Raw genomic sequence first — 25,486 nt, 5'->3', positions numbered from 1 at the left:
ACAGTTTAAGCTCTGAATCAATTAGGAGCTATTGGACAAAGCAACCTGCTGTGGACTCCGGACTTGAAGGTTGGGTGAGGAATTTATTCTTTCCCTTTAAGAGCATTGCATTGTGTTTTTATTTGCTGACTTTATATGGATTACTTGATTTTCTGAAAATGGAATATATACAATTTTGGGTTTGATTACTTGTGGGATTACTTTTTTGATACTTTCCTCTTTGTCCTCATTATTAACGGGTCGCACTGCTGCATTATGTGGAAATTGGAAACAGGTGGTACGCAGGGCTGTTCAGTGACTTCAGGTCAAACAGGTGGTACGCAGGGCTGTTCAGTGACTTCAGGTCAAACAGGTGGTACGCAGGGCTGTTCAGTGACTTCAGGTCAAACAGGTGGTACGCAGGGCTGTTCAGTGACTTCAGGTCAAACAGTAGCCGCAATTTGCAACTCTAGATTTTTTTACAATCTGTTGAATCTAGAGTTGCAATACCCTCCATCCACTTCCTATTCATGATTTTCGGTTTCTGATCTGCTGGTCTTAAATGACGTTAAACTCACCAACATTGCAGCTGTAGTCCAAGCTTGAATTATCCTCTTTCAATCTGCCGAGCTTGTTTTTCATAAAAATCCCCCGTAGACATGTTATGAGTTACTTTCTGTCCAAAATATTCCAAGAGTGACATTTCCGAGCCGCCATTTGTATTTTTGCAACGTGCCGTAAAACAAGATGTGAGGGGGAGCGCTTGTTTAATAGAATCTTACCTGCGCAGGTAAGACACCCAAAGAAGAGGCCGACGCAGTGCGACGCCCCATCACACACAGCCTTCTATTAAACAAGCGCTCCCCCTCACATCTTGTTTTACGGCACGTTGCAAAAATAATAATTCAAGCTTGGACTACAGCTGCAATGTTGGTGAGTTTAACGTCATTTAAGACCAGCAGATCAGAAACCGAAAATCATGAATAGGAAGTGGATGGAGGGTATTGCAACTCTAGATTCAACAGATTGTAAAAAAATCTAGAGTTGCAAATTGCGGCTAGTCAAACAGGTGGTACGCAGGGCTGTTCAGTGACTTCAGGTCAAACAGGTGGTACGCAGGGCTGTTCAGTGACTTAAAACAGGTGGTACGCAGGGCTGTTCAGTGACTTCAGGTCAAACAGTAGCCGCAATTTGCAACTCTAGATTTTTTTACAATCTGTTGAATCTAGAGTTGCAACACCCTCCATCCACTTCCTATTCATGATTTTCGGTTTCTGATCTGCTGGTCTTAAATGACGTTAAACTCACGAACATTGCAGCTGTAGTCCAAGCTTGAATTATCCTCTTTCAATCTGCCGAGCTTGTTTTTCATAAAAATCCCCCGTAGACATGTTATGAGTTACTTTCTGTCCAAAATATTCCAAGAGTGACATTTCCGAGCCGCCATTTGTATTTTTGCAACGTGCCGTAAAACAAGATGTGAGGGGGAGCGCTTGTTTAATAGAAGGCTGTGTGTGATGGGGCGTCGCACTGTGTCATGCCTCTTCTTTGGGTGTCTTACTGTCTTACCTGCGCAGGTAAGATTCTATTAAACAAGCGCTCCCCCTCACATCTTGTTTTACGGCACGTTGCAAAAATACAAATGGCGGCTCGGAAATGTCACTCTTGGAATATTTTGGACAGAAAGTAACTCATAACATGTCTACGGGGGATTTTTATGAAAAACAAGCTCGGCAGATTGAAAGAGGATAATTCAAGCTTGGACTACAGCTGCAATGTTGGTGAGTTTAACGTCATTTAAGACCAGCAGATCAGAAACCGAAAATCATGAATAGGAAGTGGATGGAGGGTGTTGCAACTCTAGATTCAACAGATTGTAAAAAAATCTAGAGTTGCAAATTGCGGCTAGTCAAACAGGTGGTACGCAGGGCTGTTCAGTGACTTCAGGTCAAACAGGTGGTACGCAGGGCTGTTCAGTGACTTCAGGTCAAACAGGTGGTACGCAGGGCTGTTCAGTGACTTCGACAAGTGCTTCCAAACTCCAACACTTGGAAAAAGAATGACATGCACAGAATTTCTTGACAGAAAGTAGCTCATAACATGTGGATTTATAAGTGGTGCAACCACTTCCTTAAAGGACAACTTTGAGGTTTGAGGTTTTTTGAACCAAGGTTCATGTTTTAGGTTGTTATTAGAGAAACTAAAAGGTGAGTGTTAAATTTCTTTCGTTTTAGGGATTTTAGCAGTTTTTGACAGGGGGGCGGGGGCATTCGAGCATGGGGCTAAATATGTATTTTTTAACACAATTGTATGGTGATTTATTTTTTTATGGTTTACTATAGTCCTAATAAACGCCAGGAAATTACATCTGGCCACAGAAGATCACAGGATCTACTGAATGTGACAAACTGACATATTGAGCCTATACACACAGTATATAAGCCTTCCCTCAGTAGGCTACCTTCACATTCAGTAGATCCTGCATGTTCTGTGGCCAGATGTATTTTCCTGGCGTTTATTAGGACTATAGTAAACCATAAAAAAAGAAATCACCATAAAATTGCTTTAAAAAATACATATTTAGCCCCTTGTTCGTATGCCCCCGCCCCCCTGTCAAAAACAGCTAAAATCCCTAAAACGAAAGAAAGCAGCAAATGAAAAAAAAATAACACTCATCTTTAACTTTCTCTAATAACAACCTAAAACATGAACCTTGGTTGAAAAAAACTAAAGTTGTCCTTTAAGTAGCTTTGCGTGTGCCTGCCTGGCTGGTTGCCTGCCTGGCTGGCTGGCTACCTGTGTCTGAGCACGGAAATTGCATTTGGTGAGTTTAACGTTGTTTAATACAAGCAGATCGCAAAAGCAAATTGGATGAATGGGGAGTCAATGGAGGGTATTGCAACTCTAGATTCATCCTAGCCCTCCAAGCAGAACCCAATGGTACTGAAGTTTCTTACATTTGTTAGACCCAGTGCATTGGGTCCTGTTGCATCACTACCATGCCACCTGGTACGCGGACATACATAAAACATAAACAACGTGGATAACGCCTGTCTGCGCTCTTTGACGACATTTTTTCGTGTGAGGGTTTCTGAATATGTGAAGTATAAGTACCCATACATGCCGCTGCGAAAATCTCCTGTGGCGCGGAAGCCGTTAAGTATTTTTAATTTTTTTGTCAAACTTTGTTTGACCGATTTGGTCGCTTTGATTCTTCTCTTCCTTCCTTGTTTATTGACACCTCATTGTACCGCCTATCTGGCTAGCTAGTGGCGCTATAGCTATGACAGAGCAGATCAGAGGCAGGGACGTAGCCGCACAAGCCAACCGCACACCGGGAGGCGGTACAATAAACGGTAAACAAACAAGAAGAAATAAAGCGACCAAATCGGTCAAACAAAGATTAAAAATACTTAACGGCTTCCGCGCCACAGGAGATATTCGCAGCGGGATGTATAGGTACTTATAAAGTTCCCAAATTCAGAATAACGCAAACAAAAAAAGGCCGTCAAACGCCGCAGATTCGATCTTATAGAGAGCATGTTTATCATCCGCGTTCCAGAATTCCCATACGAAAATATAGTCATGAACAGGGACCCTACATAAAACATCAAAATTTCAGAAAAGCTTTATGTAGGGTTCCGAGAGGGGCTATAGATTCATCCCATTATAAAAAAAATCTAGAGTTGCAAATAGCTACAGTTTAGCCAACACTATATCTCCAACAATACTGTGTGTCAAACTATCCTCTTACACTCAACGACTCCCTATCATTTTTTTCCGGGGGGCAAAACAAACACAGTGAGAAGAAGAGAAACAAAGAAGTCAAGCTGGAATGTGTGGTGGCTGAGGTCTGTGTCTGTAGCAACAATAAGCATGGCGTCCTTGAGGCGTTGCGGCGGCGAGAGCCGCGCGGTTTAGCATGACACGAAATTGAGACTGTTTTGAGAGGAGCGGGGGGGGAGGATGGGTTGGGGGGGGGGGGGGGCGGGGGTGGGGGGGGTTGGAGTGGGGACAGCCGCGGCTCATTGTCATTCTTAATCTCCAGGTCAATGACACCATTGCCATGCCAACCCTCGCTATCGTCATGGAAACCGGCTTTTATTACTGCAGCTGACAGGTTAGAGATCTACTAACCCCCCCCAGCCCCCCCCCCCCCCCTCCCCCCACAGGTGTGGTATTTGTCGTCGCTGTCAGGTGGAAACCATGTATGTCTAAATCTGTTATTATTATTATTATTATTATTATTAATTATTTTCAGAAAATGTATCCACACTGGATCCATCCACACTGTGTAGGTATTTTGTTTCACTCAGTCCAAGTATTTATAAAACGCACTTTAAAACCCATTCTGACCTGAGATCAGATTCATACGAGGTTTCCACTGGACAGTGGACACACACTGGTCTGATTAACCCATTCTGACCTGAGATCAGATTGTAGAAATGTCAGTCGTTCTTCGATTCTTTCAAAAATAGCAGACCTACAAGCTCGTATCGCGCCACTCGGTGGCGCGATACGAGCTTGTAGATCTGCTATTTTTCAATAGCTAAAGCATAACATGATGCTTACACCGAAATGGGTGCCCGTTCAGAATGGGTTAAACACACTTTAACCACTTTCCAAATGTTTCAAAAAGAGCGAAAATATCTTGTAGATCACCCTTTTCCTCCCCACTACTTTGCTTTACAACGAATTATAGGGCATTCATTTACAATACAAACGCACAGAGCTGAAATATGTGCAGATACAAGGTTTTCCGCACCGACAGCAACCTGTGAGCATGTGAGTGTTTCTCTCCTCTTGCACGGTGACATGACTCATGAGTGTGTTGGTTAAGTAACCCTGCACTGCCACCTGCCTTGCATTCGTCCGTGTCCTGTCAAGCTAAAGCCCTGTGTGAGATTGCTTCCAGCTCTTAACAAACAAAGTGACACATCAAACGATGTAGCTGGCCTTTCCATCTCCGTAATGCGCAAATATACAGGCTTAGGGGAAGTTTTAGGTTGTCAGTGGTGGCACTTTAGTAGAAGTTTGTACTGAGTTTTCTTTGTAGAGTTCATTCATTGATTATAATTTTTGGATTAGTATTTGCTCAGCATTGACAAAATAATCACATCGCTGGTCAGAGACTCAGGGTTGGGGACGCGAGTCAAATGACCCAAGTTGGTACAACACATGGATCTCCATATATGGAGCTGACTATCATCACCTGGATACTCTATTGCGGAAATCCTCGAATGGCAACAAGCCGATCCGTTCCCATTGGAAACCAGCCCGCATAGGCAGAATTATCTTGTATTAGTCAGTCAGGGGTGAGAAGGTCAGAGAAATTGCCCCCCCCCCCAAAAAAAAAAAACAACAGATCCACAAGCTCCCAACGCATTGCGTCAAGTTGTTTGCTTTCAGATCTGAAAACTATTCGTTTTCATTAGTTGTAAAACCTCCTTTTTATTTTTTGGTAGTAACTGAAATCTTTGTCCAATTCTAGTTTCAGTTATTGCGTTAGTTTTATGATAAAATGTGTTCAGGTACAAACTGCACCGCAGCAGCAGCTGCCCATTAATCAGACCAGTGTGTGTCCAGTGGAAACCTCGTATGAATCTGATCTCAGGTCAGAATGGGATAAGGCATGGCTTGGTACTGTATGTGCTCCAGACTTGTGTGTGAATACACATCTGTCTCTCTATTGGGCTGTGTGTGTGTGTGTGTGTGTGTGTGTGTGTGTGTGTGTGTGTGTGTGTGTGTGTGTGTGTGTGTGTGTGTGTGTGTGTGTGTGTGTGTGTGTGTGTGTGTGTGTGTGTGTGTGTGTGTGTGTGTGTGTGTGTGTGTGTGTGTGTGTGTGTGTGTGTGTGTGTGTGTGTGTGTGTGTGTGTCTCCCTTCAACCTGTACAGTGTGTGGAGGCTGAGGTTGGTTAAGGTTAAGGCGGTGAAATTGCATCGGCGAGGGAAATGAATGAAGGGAATGAATGAAACCATCGGAACACACATACACACACACACACGCACACAGAGGAAAGCCAGCTCCGTGAGCCATAGCCTCCTCCATTCAGCTGGGTTGAGGATATTGCAGGATTCTTTCTTTTTTTTTTACTTTGTTTTGTTTTATTCCTTTTTACAGGTCAAATACAGGCAGACAGGCGATTCAGTCACAACAAGTTAATCTTTCTTTTTTTCCCCCCCTTCTACCCCTCCCCCCTCCCCCCTCTATATGATGATGCTTGGGCGTGTCATGGGCGTGTCATGGGCGTGTCATGGGCGTGTCTTGGGCGTGTCTTGGGCGTGTCATGCACCAGCCTGCACTTTGGGTGCAATTATAGTAGTTAGGTTCAGTGTCTTTGCTCAAGGACACTTCGACACCATCTCTGGGGGAGCCCGGGATCGAACTGGGCACCTCCCGGTTGCCATCCGGCCACTCTGCCGGCCACTCTATACTCAAGAGCCCACTTCTCCCCCTCCCCCCTCTTTTTTTTACAATGCTCAAATCGTCCTATTACACAGTTTAAAACCCATTCTGAACGGGCACCCATTTTGGTGTCGGCATCATGTTATGCTTTAGCTATTTAAAAATAGCAGATCTACAAGCTCATATCGCGCCACCGAGTGGCGCGATACGAGCTTGTAGGTCTGCTATTTTTGAAAAATCGAAGAACGACTGACATTTTTTAGAATCTGATCTCAGGTCAGAATGGGTTCATCAGGACCAGTGTGTGCCCGGCGGAAACCCTCGTATGAATCTGATCTCAGGTCAGAATGGTTTAAGACGCTGTTGCCTAGCATGCCTGGATGCCGTTACACAGAGTGAAATCTAGGGCTGCCTGCTGCAACGCTCGCTTATTCCCTTAGATTGACAAGCTCACTACGCGTTGCAACGTGGCGCCGTATGTGAGCCTGTCTGTAGCTCTGCTGGTTTTAACATGATTTACCGTGTCTTTCATTTCGTGTCAGTTCGCAAAACACGATCGACTTGACCGATCGTGGAAACTTAAACGTGCTCTGAAAGCGGAACGTGGCCCACCCATCTGACCCACTTAACACAGATCTTCAACTGGGCCCTGAATGATCCAGAAAAGGTTGATGAAAGCGCGCTGCTTTAGTTCACCCTACAGGTTCGACTATGTGTTCAGCCCTGGCCAAGTTGACTTTAGCACTGATAAGTTCAATTTAGCCCCGGCTCTGCTGGGGTCAGCCTATAGCAGACACCGTTGGCAGACAGCCATCCCATCAGCCAGCGGGGCGCTGGAACACATACACACAGAGCACAAGGACAGACACGTGTATTTCTAGACTTGAGAGGGCAGAGAGGGGCAGAGCAATTGGAGAAACTGAGGACAATTTGCCATGTCTTCACATGCAGGGCCAATCACAAAACTTCAGTTTATGTCCTCAGCGTTTCTGTCTTGCGACCTTCCTCAGGCTTGAGCAAGACCGAAACGTTGCTTCAATAAATGCTCTGAACCCAGCGGCAGTGGCGGTGTGCGGCTGTCTCTCCTTTCCACATTGTATATATGCCTCGTCATCATCGCACCTGCTCCAAATGACCTACCGGGTGTGCGGAAGTCCTCTCTCTATTAGTCTATGTCCTCACAAATACAGTGCGTATCATCTTTCTTGGTTGAAAGCAGCAGTTTACTCTGTATGTCATCATTCATGAGCTCCACACTGAAAAGTACTAGTAGTTGCTGTTAGAAAAATAAAGTATAGGTGTGTGTGAGTGTGTTCGTATGTGCGTGCATGCGCACAGATCTGTAAGGGGCCATTTGGTTATAGCAATCATTTAGCTCGTGACCCCCCTTGGATCCACTTCAAGGACCCCCGGGGGGTCCCCAGACCCCACTTTGAGAATTCACGGCACCAATGCATTGGTGATCTCTCACCTCAATTACAATCCCTAGAAACAGTTCTGTTCCATCTGAATTATTTGCCATCAATCTCTCATCTTCTCGCTCTCTCTCGCTCTCTCTCTCTCTCTCTCTCTCTCTCTCTCTCCCCCCTCAGTACCACCAAGGATTGGAATAATCTATAAACGGCTCAGTCAAAGTCACCGTAATAAAATATAACAAATTAACAATCAACCTCTCTGTCTAGGGTGAAGGTCTAAAAGTGATCTGTGCAAACCTGAACTCTCCCCAGGATGCTAACATCCTAAAGGCATCATGCGACAGAGGAGAATACCGACACATACCCAGACACGCGCACACACACATGCACACACACATGGGGCGGCAGTGGGCTCTTGAGTAGAGTGACCGGCAGAGTGGCCGGATGGCAACCGGGAGGTGCCCAGTTCGATCCCGGGCTCCCCCAGAGATGGTGTCGAAGTGTCCTTGAGCAAAGACACTGAACCCAACTACTATAATTGCACCCAAAGTGCAGGATGGTGCATGACAAGCCCCAAGCATCATCATATAGAGGCAGAGAGGCCGCTTGGGAATGGGCTGGTTGCCTGTTCGATGCCCAGCTCCCCCTGAGTCACTGTGCCCTTGAGCAAGACGTAATGTCGGACAACCCGCGTCGTCGTCGCTGTCCGTAGCCGTGATCAACACACAGAATGCAGCCTGTGCTGAATGTCTTCAACACGTCACAACTAGGGATGTCCCGATCATGTTATTTTGAGCATCTGCCGATAACGATGTTTCCCGATCTGATATTTAGATTTATAATATAGAACACGTTTATGCCACATCACAATAGTACAATATCCCAAATCACAGACAAGACAATATCCAGTCTAATATCATATTGTGTGTGTGTGTGTGTGTGTGTGTGTGTGTGTGTGTGTGTGTGTGTGTGTGTGTGTGTGTGTGTGTGTGTGTGTGTGTGTGTGTGTGTGTGTGTGTGTGTGTGTGTGTGTGTGTGCGTGCTCCTGGCCATGACGTTAAATGGCCCCGTTGTAACTACCATCGTTAATGATATGGATATAACATTGGTGTGTGTGTGTGTGCGATCCTGTCCATGACGTTAAATGGCCCCATTGTAACTACCATCGTTAATGTGGATGAGTGAGTGGATGCATTTGCAACTTCTGTGTGTGTGTGCGTGTGTGTGTGCGTGTGTGCGTGCGTTGTACCTACAACAAAGCATGGCCCAGCTGAAGTCTTCAGACATTCTTCCAGAAGCTTCATCCTGAGACGCTGGAGCTCCGGACTGTCCCACTCCTCTGGATCTATTCCCCAGTACAGGTCCACCACCTGCACACACACACACACACACACACACACACACACACACACACACACACACACACACACACACACACACACACACACACACATTTGCATTCACATTTTACAAGAAAGTTCTTGAACACAAACAATAGTGGATGCGCAAACTTGAAAAAAACTCTACAACAAGTGCTTCAGGATACAGATCACGGGTACAGAAAGCATCGCCTTCTCCATATATGGCGACTACTGCCAATTATTGCAGACACTGAACAGAATGTTGCCGATGCCTGATCAGCTCTGGGCTTATTGGGCATGCCTGCAATCTGCAGGCCCCTCACCACTGATTTATGGACATTACCGAGCCTTCCAAATTATGAACACAAGTAGTTTACATCTGTAGCCAAGCTGTATAATAGCATCCTTAAGACGCTGGTACTTGAGCACTGTGGTAAGGAATGCCTCTTCCAGACTGTGGGCAAATGTACATGATGCCACTTACAAAATGGTCACTTCTCTATACTGTCCTCATCAACAACAACAATATCTGGTGTATTAGCTGTGAGTGACATCTGAAAAGGCATAATTTTCATTATTGTGCATGAACGTGGCAGTTGAAACACGTGAGTGCTTATACATTTTGGCAGATGATGAAACATATGAACTTATGTCCTTATAGCTAATAGGTCAACAATTCTGTCGTGCCTAGCAATGTACATTCCCTTATATACATAGCAGCCATTAAGAATATGTGACAGTGTTTCTGTGTGGTCACACACACACACACACACACACACACACACACACACACACACACACACACACACACACACACATTCTTTGAGTACTTTTTCCACATATTACTTGCGCAAGCAGAGCGCGCAATTACTGTGGTCGGCTGCGTATGTATGGTATGTTCGTACGTAGGCCTGACGTAATTAACATATGTTTCAATGTTGGGTGGGTGGGTTGTTGTAGCAAAATAATTGTATTTTGTATTAATGTCGGATTTCTTTAAAAGTTTGTTTGTTGTTTTCGTTTACTTTTATGGAGGGGCTGAGAGTACGTCTGTAGAAGTCGGCAGTATTTGCGCGCGCTGCTTGCGCACAGGTAGGCCATTTATGGCCTACTTGTGTGCATGGCGCAATTACTGTTACTGTGTAAGATGAGGTGTTTTGGTAGGCTATATGAAAACCCACATTTTTTTATTTAACCACGTATCCTCATTCCCATCACAACATAATTAGAAAACAATGTTCGGAAGCAATGTTCGGAATCCAGTCATAAGATTTTATTACAACAATTTGACCACGATTTGTGCGCTGAACACATTGATTGGTCAACAACAGCAATGGCCTCCCATCAAAGCATCCACGTCTGTCAACCGGGGAAACACCAATTTGCTTTGAATAGCTTGCGTCATTCACTGTGGCTTTTGTTGCCAGGCTTTTCTTTTGCCTTTTGCAACAACAGCAGATTTGTATTCCGTCCATTTTTATGCAGCCTTGTATTTCCAATATGCTGCTCTTGGCATGTTTCATGCGCGCGGCTTCGTCTCATCACAACACAACGCAGCACTTGGAGCAATGTGTGATCCGCTCGCTGAACACACTGCGTGGGCTGTTTGTTAAAGGGATAGTTCACCATTCTTTTTACTTAAAGTTGTATGAAATACTTGCCATTTAGTGGTTAGATATAGTGGTTGCAACTGTATTAATTGATTGCCCGACTCCCGTGGTGGGAGTTCTGCTCTGGTTTTGGTGAATATTAGTTCCGGTCATTTTGTGGGGGGCATTAAAATTAAATTCATCCACAAAACTAGAGAAAATTGGATTGTTGACCTATTTCTAAAATATTAGCGCAAAAAAACATAGTTCCGTGTGACAGAGGGGACAAGAATTTACGAAAGTTAAAGCACTATATGGTAGAAATGGGTCAACAATACAAATGACGGGGGACACGGTGGCACAGTCGGTAGTGCTGTCGCCTCACAGCTAGAAGGTCCTCGGTTAAATTCCCGCTGTGGGCATGTTCTCTCTTCTGCATCATCAGTGCCCATACCCGAGGCGGGGTTGGCGAAAGGGCCTTTCTGTGTGGATTGTGGAGTTTGCATATTCTCCCCGTGTCCCCATAGGGTAGGTAGCCTCGCAAAAAACATGCAGTATAATCCTGGTCTCCAAATCTACCTCCCCCTCCGGAATGGTGTATGAATGTGTGTGTGAATGGGTGAATGTAATGCACAATCTCTGTAAAGGTGTGTGAATGTGTGTGTGAATGGGTGAATGTAATGCACAATCTCTGTAAAGCGCCTTGGATAAAGGCGCTATATAAATGCACCATTTACCATACTGTAAGAGAGGCTATTGTGTCTTTACTAGTCCACAGATTATTGCAAACTCAAAAAGTGACTGTCATGTAAATACATGTAAAAAGGAGTCTTTTGCTTTGTGGACAAAAAATGGCCATTATCTCTGGATGGCAATCTTTAACCCTTGGACTACCAATCCCAATTTTTTTGTTTGGGTAACAAATTGGCATATTTTTAATTCATCGTTTTAACATTAATAGAAAGATCTGGTGGTTTGAACAGATGTTTTTTTTTATTTTTTTCATTGCTAGTGTATTCTCTCGAATTGCCACCAGATGGCGGGAACGCACCATTATGCTGATTTTGGCCAAAATAGACGGATCTTCCTAAGTCACTTCCGGTTCAACGATCGACAACATCCGGTATTATTTTGACCCTAGTCACTAGCTTGGCTGGTCCGGATTGCTAAGCTAATGCTATATTTTTCATAACTAAGTCAAATTAACCTCAAATAAACTTAGCGAAAAAATGCTCATTTTTGCTCCATTGAACCCCCGATAACTGACATTGATTGACATTCCGTTAATTCCGTGAACGGGAGGTTTGTATTTTTAGCAATAATCCGTTTTTTCCGGGAACGGTAGGCCAGGGGTTAAGGGCCTCCAGGGAGCTCTAAGGAACTGGCGGGGAATTTTTCAGAATAAAAGCGCTGGAGTGCCAAGCAGATGAGGCAGATTTTACTAAGTTGCCCTGAAAAGCCCCACCTTCCATTCCACCTTCCAAGCAGACAGGCTTCTGTGTGCTGCCCACTATTCGTGCGACACAACACTTGTTTGGAAAACCCGGCCTATGGAATTATCTCAAATAATTGTGATTTAGGCGATCGTGTATTCATCGTGACAGGCCCACCCCAAAATCAGCCACACGGCAGTCACGTCTCCTCCAGTGGTGTGTCCCTCTCAACAACAGCGCCAAATTAAATCAGCACGCCCCCCACACACTCCGCCCCCCCCCCCCCCCCCTCTCACACACACACACACACACACACACACACACACCCCGCCCCACATACACAGTCGCCCGGCCTTGCAGCGAGTAGATCAGACTCTTAGGCCTATGTCTTCATTTAGCATTTAATTACAAAGCATCCTCTCAGTCAACCCCACCCTGACTGACCCCACCATCCAGAAACCACTGTGGAAACCTCATTATATGGAGGGTGGGGGTCTAATTTCTCTTCATCCCCTTCCGTTCCGATCCCCAGTAACATGTGCCATGCGTGCCATGGAGCTGGCCTGCTTCAACGCTAATCACAACAAATACAAAGTCCATTACGTCATGGCGTGGCAGCGCACCGTTGCGGGAGTCAAGTGCGCTCCTAGGAAGTCGATTACAGCGACACTGATAAACAGTGATTGATGTGCCGAGCGACAATATGCCAACGATGATGGAAGCTTATGAAGGCAGATGCGTGGCCGAGTGGGAGCTTTGGCGAGGTGATACTGTTTGGCTCAGCGTTCTGGGTTAATGACGTTAAAACCAAGAGGGAGTGGAAACTCAGTTATGAAGAACAACGCTTGACAGCTAGTATATAGCCTAGTCTTACTGCCGTCTGAAACTCTGAGTTACATTTTTTCTGTTCTGCATTGGTATAATCATTTTAACAACTTTATGCATTCACATCGTTGGCTATTCACTGTGAGCTGTGAGTTTGTTAATACATCTGATATTTTTGAAAAATCTCAAAAAATGTTGAATAAGCTTTTCTTTTTTTTTTTACACAAATCTTCTCATCGGGGGGGGGGGGGGGGGGGGTCCCTGGCGCAAAACATGTTCAGATGGGGGCACGCCGCACGACATATTAACTTATGGGTCCTTGACTTGACAAAGTTGGAGAACCACTGCTTTACTGTAGGCCTATACAGTATGTCCAGGCTCACAGCTATAGCCTGTACAGTATGTAGGACGTTAGGAAGCAGTGATTGTCATCACTCGCAGTCGCCACAGCTACAGTACATCCAGCTGCTGCTCGCTGTTTCCCTGCAGGTCCATTACAATCAGGCCAGTGAGCGCATCTTTCTGAAAAACGTATGTTTCCGTGGTGCTCAACCTTTTTCATGTCAAGGACCCCCAGAATTATCTCTATTGGGCCATGGACCCCCGTCTTAAAATATGTAGTTCCAGGGACCCAAGCCAATATTTTAGTAAAAATGTTTGCTCTGAAATATATATTCAATTAACATTGAATGCCATTGACAATGAATGGCCAGCTTTGAGTGTTTGTGCAAACACAAACATTGAAAATGAGGTGAGGCGAATTGTGATTGGCCGGAATGATGTATGGTGATAAGAGCTCCCCCTCATCACAAGTGAGGGGCGCTATAGCCCCTCCTATAAACGGCTATAGTGTATATTCTGTCTGAACACAAACATTAAATGCCATTGACACTGAATGGAGAATTGACGTCATGTGTCGGCAAATGTATGTCAGTGGCCACCCTTTGCCAATAAGGGACCACCATTCTTGATGATTATGTACGATGATTAGAGCGCCCCTCACTTCACACAGGTGTGACTTTTTTTTTCCTATACACAGGGTTTAATGTTTGTCTTTAGTTCAATGTTTGTTTTGTAAACGACATTGACTGAATGAACGTCAAATTGTCTCTTTATTGTTAATGGCGTTTAATGTTTGTGTTGGCACCGTTTGTTTTACATCACCATTACATCACCTAATCGACATGCGTTAGACTTTCGTATATTAGCGCCCCTCACTTTACACAGGTGTGATTTTATTAATTATACAAAACTACTACATTTGAAAGGGCAACTTTCACAGAGTAACATTTGACCGGGAGCATCTTATGGCTCAAGCAGCGGGGTGGAGTGCTTTGTCCGGCCTGTCAAAGGGAAGCACCCTTTCAGCGCTGTCAGGGCGTTCAGGGCGCCGCTCTGCGGATGCGCCAGTCAGTCACCGTGCGAGGGAATAAACTCATTTGGAGCGAGCTCCTCTGGCGGGCAGCGGAGCTTGAAGGAAATAGACAGCAGGGTCCGCGCTGTTGGTCGCCGTCGGGTACCAAACCTCGTACAGCTTCTCCACGTTAATTTTTTCCATAAATTAACGCCCTACTTGATTCATCGTGCAAAGAAGGTCACATAGAAGTGATTATGATCTACAAGGAAAGAGACTGTAAAATCCTTTTTTTTTTAACTATTTTTAAAATAATAATAAAAAAGGAAGGGTTTTGGACATACATGGTATCCACCCGATGCTGTTGCCAATTCACTATGGCTCTCCCCTGTTGCCAAATCACTATGGCCTCTCCCCTGCCAGCTCTACCTTATTACAGCTCACTCCAGGGAGTCACCACCCATCACAGGCACACAACAGAACTAGAAATCCACTTCAGCACTGGATTTAACCACTTAAAACACAGTCCCTCTGGGCTATATACCTACCAGGCCCCCCGCTCCCTCCCTTTTCCCCTCTACTCGACACCAAATGTCTTCGCTGAAAATATAGCCAATGTTCACGCTCGCAACGTGTCACATTGCAACTCGTTGCGAGGTTGATCAGCTGTTGTCGTTAAATGTTTGTCCTCGCAGAATAGGTAGGGTTCACATGGTTAATCCACTCAAATACCAGACGGTACAGTACAGAACAGAACAGATTGATTGATTGCATATACTTTATTAATCCATTCTGAACGGGCAACCATTTTGGTGTCGGCATCATGTTATGCTTTAGCTATTGAAAAATAGCAGATCTACAAGATATGAGCTTGTAGGTCTGCTATTTTTTGAAAAATCGAAGAAGGACTGACATTTTTTTAATCTGATCTCAGGTCAGAATGGGTTAATCAGACAGTGGGTGTCCAGTGGAAACCTCGTATGAATCTGATCTCAGGTCAGAATGGGTTAACATGTTTGATAACAGTACGGCAGCACGGGCAAGAAAGCTCTGCTAAAAGGATGATGACACAAAGAAATCCGAAGAGGGGCTTGTTTCCAGTGTTGTCCGTTGTACACAATTCATCAGCAGGACATGCAATACTGAGGTGAGGGTGGGGGGGGGGGGGGGGGGGGGGGGGGGGGCAGAGGATGCCGTAACGGACCCTCCAACGGAACAGAATACTTGCACGTAATTGGTTGATTTGCATGGATGGGACGTACATGATTACAACTTGATCATCACAGTGGCGAAGGCCACACGCAGAGTTTAATGAAGACTACAGCACACCCTGGAGCTGATTATACCATTCTGAAAACACTCACTCTCCCTGTTCTCTCTCTCTCTCTCTCCCCCCTCTCTCTCCCTCTCTCTCTCTCTCTCTCCCCCCCCCTCTCTCTCTCTCTCCCCCCCCTCTCTCTCTCTGTCTCTATCTCATTCACCATGATACACACACACACACAAGCACACGCACACACACACACAACACACACACACACACACACCACACACACACACACACACACACACACACACACACACACACACACACACAGTGAGGGTAGATGCGGCCCTATTAACCACCATAACCGATGATAATTTATTATCATCAACCGACAGTACCATAATAACACACTGTTGTGTTCAGACAGCTGAGCCTATGAATAAATAAATACATATAAATAGGCGCTCAATAGACTTAATTGCTTGGAAAACAACAGCTCAGTATACGGTATACGGATACTATCTGACAAGCTTACTGTCTGGGCGTTCCTTTGTCTGCACTATACAGTATATATAAGCTATATTTTAGAGACTTTCACTTATAAAAGAGTATTTCTACACTGCAGAATTGATACTTAAGTACAACATGCGAGTACTTTTTTTTCCACCTCTGCGTGGTTCCGAGAGAGCTTTAAGCTGCGCCCAAAGGCAGTTAACGAGCAGCTTGCACTCGCCCCAGTGGTGGGGATTCTTCTCCGCATGCAGTTTGCTGCCATGTGAACACCAGGCTATTATCTGGCGAACTGCCTCTGTAATCGGAGAATAAATAGGGAAGCGCACAAAGCGAGCAATCTCAGTAACATTTAACCCATTCTGAACGGGCACCCATTTTGGTGTTGGCATCATGTTATGCTTTAGCTATTGAAAAATAGCAGATCTACAAGCTCATCGTATCGCGCCACCGAGTGGCGCGATACGAGCTTGTAGGTCTGCTATTTTTGAAAAATCGAAGAGCGACTGACATTTCTAGAATCTGATCTCAGGTCAGAATGGGTTAATCATTGTCCAATGTGTGAAGTGAGGGGCGCTCTAATCATCGTACATAATCATCAAGAATGGGTGGTCCCTTATTGGCAAAGGGTGGCCACTGACATACATTTGTCTTAAACATGACGTCAATTCTCCATTCAGTGTCAATGCATTTAATGTTTTGTGTTCAGACAGAATATACACTATAGCTGTTTATAGGAGGGGCTATAGCGCCCCTCACTTGTGGTGAGGGGGAGCTCTTATCACCATACATCATTCCGGCCAATCACAATTCGCCTCACCTCATTTTCAATGTTTGTGTTTGCACAAACACTCAAAGCTGGCCATTCATTGTCAATGGCATTCAATGTTAATTGAATATATATTTCAGAGCAAACATTTTTACTAAAATATTGGCTTCTGGGGGGGGGTGGTCCCTGGAACTACATATTTTAAGACGGGGGTCCGTGTGGCCCAATAGAGATAATTCTGGGGGTCCTTGACATGAAAAAGGTTGAGCACCACTGAAACATACGTTTTTCAGAAAAATGCCGCTCCTGGCCTGTCCATTGTAATGGCCCTGCAGGGAAACAGCGAGCAGCAGCTGGATGTACTGTAGCTGTGGCGACTGCGAGTGATGACAATCACTGGTTCCTAACGTCCTACATACTGTACATACAGGCTAGCTGTGAGCCTGGACATACTGTATAGGCCTACAGTAAAGCAGTGGTTCTCCAACTTTGTCAAGTCAACGACCCATAAGTTAACCCATTCTGACCTGAGATCAGATTCTAAAATTGTCTATTTCATCCTGACAGTTTCATTATTAACCCATTCTGACCTGACATCAGTTCTAAAAGTGTCTTCGATTTAAAAAAAATAGCAGACCTACAAGCTCGTATCGCGCCACTCGGTGGCGCGATATGAGCTTGTAGATCTGCTATTTTTCAATAGCTAAAGCATGACATGATGCTGACACCAAAATGGGTTGCCCGGTCAGAATGGGTTAATATGTCGTGCGGCGTGCCCCCATCTGAACAGTTTTGCGCCAGGGACCCCCCCCCCCCCCCCCCCGATGATAAGATTTGTGTAAAAAAAATAAAAAAAATAAGCTTATTCAACATTTTTTTGAGATTTTCAAAAATATCAGATGTAACAAACTCACAGCTCACAGTGAATAGCCAACGTGTGAATGCATAAAGTTGTTAAAATGATTATACCAATGCAGAACAGAAAAAAAATGTAAATCAGAGTTTCAGATGGCAGTAAGACTAGGCTATACTAGCTGTCAAGCGTTGTTCTTCATAACTGAGTTTCCACTCCCTCTTGGCTTTAACGTCATTAACCCATTCTGACCTGAGATCAGATTCATACGAGGTTTCCGCCGGACACACACTGGTCTGATGAACCCATTCTGACCTGAGATCAGATTATAAAAATGTCAGTCGTTATTCGATTTTTCAAAAATAGCAGACCTACAAGCTCGTATCGCGCCACTCGGTGGCGCGATATGAGCTTGTAGATCTGCTATTTTTAAATAGCTAAAGCATAACATGATGCCGACACCAAAATGGGTGCCCGCTCAGAATGGGTTAACCAAGAACGCTGAGCCAAACGGTATCACCTCGCCAAAACTCCCACTCGGCCGCCGCGCATCTGCCTTCATAATCTTCCATCACGTCGGCCCCATCGTGGCATATTGTCGCTCGGCACATCATTCACTGTTTATCAGCGTCGCTATAATCGACTTCCTAGGAGCGCACTTGACTCCCGCAAACGGTGCGCCGCCACGCCATGACGTAATGGACTTTGTATTTGTTGTGATTAGCGTGAAGCAGGCCAGCTCCATGGCACACGCATGGCACATGTTACTGGGATCGGAACGGAAGGGAACGAAGAGAAATTAGACCCCCACCCTCCATATAATGATGTTTCTGGATGGTGGGGTCATTCAGGGTGGGGTTGACTGAGAGGATGCTTTGTAATTAAATGCTAAATGAAGACATAAGTCTGATCTACTCGCTGCAAGGCCGGGGCGACTGTGTATGTGGGGCGGGGTGTGTGTGTGTGTGTGTGTGAGGGGGGGGGGGGGGGGGGGGGGGGGTGGAGTGTGTGTGGGGGGCGTGCTGATTTAATTTGGCGCTGTTGTTGAGAGGGACACACCACTGGAGGAGACGTGACCGCCGTTGTGGCCGATTTTGGGGTGGTCCTGTCACGATGATACACGATCACCTAAATCACAATTATTTGAGATAATTCCATAGGGCCGGTTTTCCAAACAAGTGTTGTGTCGCACGAATAGTGGGCAGCACACAGAGCCTGTCTGCTGCCCAATAGTGGCAGCACACAGAAGCCTGTGTGCTGCCCAATAGAGCACCGAAGTCTGACGTCACTTTCAGTAGAGGGCGTCAGTCCCCAGGTTCATGTATTTGTTTAGTTGCATTGAAATCCCCATTGAGGCGATTGAGATCGCCTCATATAAGAACTGTGTTTGAAAAATAAACATGTCACCCCGGCCGCTTCACTCATATGGATATGAAGAATCAACTGACTGAGAGAAAACGCTAATGTTACTGCTGCTGAATTAGTTAGATTTTCGCTAGAAGCAGACTGTATCATATATGAGTGACTGACTGTTGCAAACGATACAGAGACACCTCCCTGACAATAACGCCGAGACAGCTTGTTTATTTTTGGACCACAACGCTTATAGTAGACGATATTAAGATCACCCCATGTTATTCTCCATAGAGAAACTACTTCCGCAAACCAGGGGAATCGAAGGGATGAGCGAGTTACGTCAGGACTTCGGGTGCTCTATTGGCTGCATGGCAGTGAGTCAGACACCATGTCCTTTTTTGGGGAAACACCGTCAAACACGACAACATAGACATAGAATATCTAGATAAGAGCACAGCCTTACGTGTCATAAGGCCTCCTGCATGAATGAATTTAGAAGCAAGCCCGTTTTTCCTAAAGCCTTTTTAAATATAAAAATGTTGTAATTAAATAAATATTTTTTATCTCAGCATCATCTAGAGAATTTCAGCCATCTGCCATATGTTTTATATATATCTTTTAGAATTCTTTGATTAACCCGTGACAGCCCATTTAGGAAAATTCGGCTAATATGACTCCATGCGTTATCTTTTTGCTGCTGTTTCGACCACGGCCAAAAGAACAGATCTACAAGCTGTCGACAGCCATTACATGGCGCACTGTATTAACCCTTTCTGACCTGAGATCAGATTCATACGAGGTTTCCACTGGACACACACTGGTCTGATTAACCCATTCTGACCTGAGATCAGATTCTAAAAATGTCAGTCGTTCTTCGATTTTTTTCAGAAATAGCAGATCTACAAGCTCATAGCGCGCCACTCGGTGGCGCGCTATGAGCTTGTAGATCTGCTATTTTTCAATAGCTAAAGCATAACATGATGCTAACACCAAAATGGGTGCCCGGTCAGAATGGGTTAATGGGAGTAGGCTAATTATTTTTTATGGAAAGGCGTGACACATTCCGCAAGCAAGAACCACCCGAATCTTTGTTTAATTTCTAAATCCATCACCACACTCTGGTGTTGGGTGCTGTTGTGTGTTCAACTCAAAGTCCTCCACATCCCCAAAATAAATCTAGGCTATATTATATTCATTCGTGCCATATATACTCAGGCAATCCTGCAACCGACTGTTATAATTCCAAGTGGTCTGTACTCTGTGAAGTGTATATTTTCATTTTTTCATAAGCCTTTATGATCAAACGATATGGAGAGAGATGGTAAGCCCCTGTTAGCCATGCAGCCTATATTTCATGCACTGAGCGGTGGTGTGCTTGTTAGGCCTACTCTCTCTCTCATTTGGATTCTCCCAGCGGTTATAATTTCACTGATGTGTACAACCTTCATTTCAAAACTGAGCACATGTATTTTTGATCTACTGCAAATATAATAGGGCCTGGTTCCCGAGCACGGAATGTGCTCAGCTGATTGGCTGAGCAACGGAATGTGATGTATGATGACAATGAGCAACTGGGACCTAAAGAGAGCGTAATAATGGCAGCCCTAGGAGAGGAGAGAGGAGCACCGCGGGTCTGAATTCGGGTAGAAATTGTCCAGCATATGATTTTAGTTTTTCCTCTCCGTCTTTTTCCTTTTTTTACACCGACTGCCCGCCTTGTGCCTCCTCACCCTCAGCACGTCCCCCCTCCCCGGTCCCCCACCCCCCACCCCCCCCCATTCCTCCCTCCTGATGTGGAGGCGCTGGGTGTGGGTGCTGCTGCTTGCGTAGAGGCGAAGCAGCTTGTGCTATATAAGCTGCTTTCTTGTGTCCTTGGAAGCATTTAGCCATGGCAGGTCAAACGCAGAAGAAGCCCCCTTCTATTTATTGAACGTTAGGCTATTAAAGAGTTTGGGATTATGCCCAGGATGCCGAGGAAGAAAGTATGTGTGCAACCAACCAGGCAGCACAGGGTATGAGGAAACAACCACCGATATAATCAACCATCCGGGCTGAAACAACATAGATAAAATAAAATAAAAATCCACATATAGAAACATTTGTTTTAATAATAAGACCAGTGAATGTTTATAGAGAACGTTGCTACGTTTTGAACGCTTCTTGAATGAAGCCTACATACTGCTACACGGAAGTATGATTCGTTAATCTTATCTTTTTTATTTTTACTTAGCTACTCAGGGATGGGTAACTTTTGACGATGGAGAGGGCCACTATAGTTCCAAACTCACTCCAGAGGGCCACTATAGTTCCAAACTCACTCCAGAGGGCCACTATAGTTCCAAACTCACTCCAGAGGGCCACTATAGTTCCAAACTCACTCCAGAGGGCCACTATAGTTCCAAACTCACTCCAGAGGGCCACTATAGTTCCAAACTCACTCCAGAGGGCCACTATAGTTCCAAACTCACTCCAGAGGGCCACTATAGTTCCAAACTCACTCCAGAGGGCCACTATAGTTCCAAACTCACTCCAGAGGGCCACTATAGTTCCAAACTCACTCCAGAGGGCCACTATAGTTCCAAACTCACTCCAGAGGGCCACAGTGCATATTACTATCGTAGCTAAAATAGCCAATCTACAAGCTCAAAACGCGTCGCAGTGCGCTGCGTTTTGAGCTTGTAGATCAGATATTTTTGCTATTTTCTGCATATCATTTCAAATGGGGGGCTAGTTAGTGTCAAGTTGGGGGGTCCTTGGACATGAAAGAGTTTGGGAACCACTGGCCTATGCACAGCCACACCAGAACATGCTCTCGCTCATGCACCCCCCCCCCCCCCCCCAAGCCTCCAATACACACATATTGGACAGGACCTTTCTCCACACTGCTGTCCTGGGTGTGGGAACAGCAGTTTACCTTCAAGCCTTTCAACGCAGAGTTCATAGACATCTCCTGACCACGCCTCGGCTCACACTGACCAAATGGATCACGAGTTACACGAGTTAATTGATGTAGAACAGCTTCCCTCCCAATCACAAGTTTCACGAGACGACTTTGCGGGGTTTCCATCGGACAGAGTGTGAAAAAGAATCGGTCACATGGCTTGCTAGGGCTTCTGGGAACCTGAGGCGCAACGCAAACTCTATGGGAGACTCTATGGGAGTTCATAGAGTGCTTCCCTCTTCCTGCTGCTTGTTGTCGTCGCGGAGTGTATCATTTTATCACACCATTACGAATGATCACACCATTTAACCCATTCTGACCTGAGATCAGATTCATACGAGGTTTCCGCCGGACACACACTGGTCTGATGAACCATTCTGACCTGAGATCAGATTCTAAAAATGTCAGTCGCTCTTCGATTTTTCAAAAATAGCAGACCTACAAGCTCGTATCGCGCACTCGGTGGCGCGATATGAGCTTGTAGATCTGCTATTTTTCAATAGCTAAAGCATAACATGATGCTGACACCAAAATGGGTGCCGGTGCTTCTTCAAAGGCTAGTGAAAAACTAGGCAGTCACCGGGTATTGCGATTTAATTAATTCCGCAGTCAAGTTATCTTACTTCTAAAAAAAGCAAACAAATAAAAAAACAAAACAATGAAAAGCATCTTCATGCTTACTTTGTTTTAGGTTTCATATTTCTACACTAGCCCACAGTAGCCCCAAATCTAGTCTACCTCCCTACACTGACCGGGGGCACGGAAATAATGACTGAATTATGGATGCCGGGGTAAGATCACATAAGAGCACTGGGGAAATCTACCATGGTCTGACACTTTGGGCAATTATGCTTGAAGCTTTGGAGACATGGCAGCTGCCCTGTGTTTCAGTAAGGTTAAGGTTAAGGGCCAGACACGGGGTCAGGAGAAGACATGGTTTACTCGGCTTCGTAATTAGACAGTAGCATGCAGGGGAGAAGGGAGTAGGTCCTTGTTTAAAGGTCCAAGGGAGACCTTGAATGTCTTCATATTTAAATGCATTTAAAGCAAAGTTGTCTCTCTATTTTTCGATTTTCCTCTCTAAAAATATCTTCTTGCTTTCAACAATACACATTTTCTTTTAGATGCAGATAATTTCAAACCATCTTTCACTCAAGACTATTCAGTATTTTAGCTGTGACGTGAGCGCCCCCTCCTGAGATACTTCCGGGTCCTACTTTTGTGTCGCTTTTGTGTCCCCATGGAGTTATACTGTGACGCTCCGTCGGACTAAATCTGAGACGAAAACAACCACGAAGGTCTTATTTTACCGCTTTCCTCGCAACAACAAAGCTGCGCTGCTCTCCAAAATCTGGCTGTGACAGGCCGTCTGCCCCACATGGAATACTATCGCCATTTTATTTCATTGTGTCAACTAAATCCTCATTAATGCCAACTAGATTCAACATACTCAAGCCTGCACACATTCTAAATATCCCCCGAAATATTTTACCGAGCAAATGGACTGTTGCCACCTTCAATAATAATGTAATAATAGTCTTTATTGTCTCCACATCATATATTTGTATATGATATATTTGTACAAAACATTAATAATTCCACTCGAGTTGGAAGCATTAAGACCCATTTTAACCCTCTATGGCTTCCTTTCTGAAAAATAACGTCAATTTAAAAAGATTCACGCGTTTAGATATTCTATTTACAATGGGATGCGGACGGAGCTGGTGCCACTTGGACCCGGACGTAACGTAGCACTACAAAATGACGTCGGACTTAAATACTGAATACTATAGACTATAGCTTCCTGGTTCCCTTTGGAGCCGATGTGCGGAATGGACATGAGGATTAATGCAATGTAGGCCAGATCAAACTACAATGACTTGAGTCCTCTTCATTACCAGTTAACAAACACCAGCCCAATGGAAATTAAATTGAAAATGTAATGACAGAAAATGTCGCTGCAAGTGGCAATTAGTGTGGTCCATTTACAGAATGCAAATAGGAATGAATCTGCCATGTACAAAAATGATGACTGTACAAAATACAAGTAAATCAGTTTTTACGGCAATTGACTTATGGAGATTTACACCATTCTGACCGGGCACCCCATTTGGTGTCGGCATCATGTTATGCTTTTAGCTATTGAAAAATAGCAGATCTACAAGCTCATATCGCGCCACCGAGTGGCGCGATACGAGCTTGTAGGTCTGCTATTTTTTGAACAATCGAAGAGTGACTGACATTTTTTAGAATCTGATCTCAGTCAGAATGGGTTCATCAGACCAGTGTGTGTCCAGCGGAAACCTCGTGTGAATCTGATCTCAGGTCAGAATGGGTTAAGGGGACAAGGACATGCAGATGCCGAGATCCAAATATGTGTATCAAAGGGATACTGTACATACAGATGGACAGACGGACACAGAGACAACGGATACAACGGCTATTGCATAACCCATTCTGACCTGAGATCAGATTCATACGAGGTTTCCGCCGGACACACACTGGTCTGATGAACCCATTCTGACCTGAGATCAGATTCTAAAAATGCCAGTCGTTCTTCAATTTTTCAAAAATAGCAGACCTACAAGCTCGTATCGCGCCACTCGGTGGCGCGATATGAGCTTGTAGATCTGCTATTTTTAAATAGCTAAAGCATAACATGATGCCGACACCAAAATGGGTGCCCAGTCAGAATGGGTTAAAGTATAGCCTCGGGTATAGTCTGTATTTTTATATTTTCTTGCCATCCCTGAATGAGCGTGGCAAAGCAAACCGTGCGAGGAAGCTTTCCGTATGCTTTCCTCTGTGAGCCAAATTAATTCCATGGCTGCAAATAGACGGAGGATTGGAGGGTGTACCAACGCTTCATCTTAAGACTGTGAGGAAGTGAGTAGTTCTCCCACCTACAGCTAGAGCCTAGGAATTAGTTTCATCTTTTTTTTTCACTGGGTGACTGTGGTATTCAAATAGAAGGGAGGATTGGAGGGTGTACCAAACGCTTCATCTTAAGACTGTGAGGAAGTGAGTAGTTCTCCCACCTACAGCTAGAGCCTAGGAATTAGTTTCATCTTTTTTTTTTTTTCACTGGGGTGACTGTGGTAATCCCGCTAAGCCAGAGAATATTTCTCGTCTCCGTTCCCCATCACAAAGTTGCAAGGGAACGAACGGCCGTGTAACACCTGTGGTCTCAAACTAAACTGGACGTCAAAATGACTCGGCAAACGAGAAAAAAAAAAAAATACAGACAAAGGAAGGGAGGAGGAAGAATGAGAAATAAATGAGAACCAATTAATGACAACATGGTAAGCGAGATAAAAGAGACAAATATAAGCCCCAGGCCATACTTTTACTATGCTTAGAGTTATATACCTTTCATCCAGCATCAGTAAAACCGAGGGAGCTGAATGTTTTATCCCATTCTGAACGGGCAC

At 44.8% G+C, this 25,486-nt stretch overlaps 1 protein-coding gene across 3 annotated transcripts in view; it reads right to left on the bottom strand.

The window, feature by feature from the left end:
• Positions 1-25,486, bottom strand: part of nwd2 (NACHT and WD repeat domain containing 2) — a gene marked incomplete at its 5' end in the record, with an annotated part of 75,742 nt that overhangs the window by 24,350 nt on the left and 25,906 nt on the right. For all 3 annotated transcript variants that reach the window (XM_083788371.1, XM_083788370.1, XM_083788373.1), the window contains one exon: positions 9,054-9,170. In XM_083788371.1, the coding sequence (XP_083644497.1) occupies positions 9,054-9,170 (117 nt within the window). The remainder of the gene's footprint in view (positions 1-9,053; positions 9,171-25,486) is intronic.

Source organism: Protomyctophum parallelum (assembly GCF_964188405.1).
Source record: "Protomyctophum parallelum genome assembly, chromosome: 18".
Lineage (NCBI taxonomy): Eukaryota > Metazoa > Chordata > Actinopteri > Myctophiformes > Myctophidae > Protomyctophum > Protomyctophum parallelum.
The sequence above is the reverse complement of the archived record's forward strand: the minus strand, read 5'-3'. Positions and strand labels throughout refer to the sequence as shown.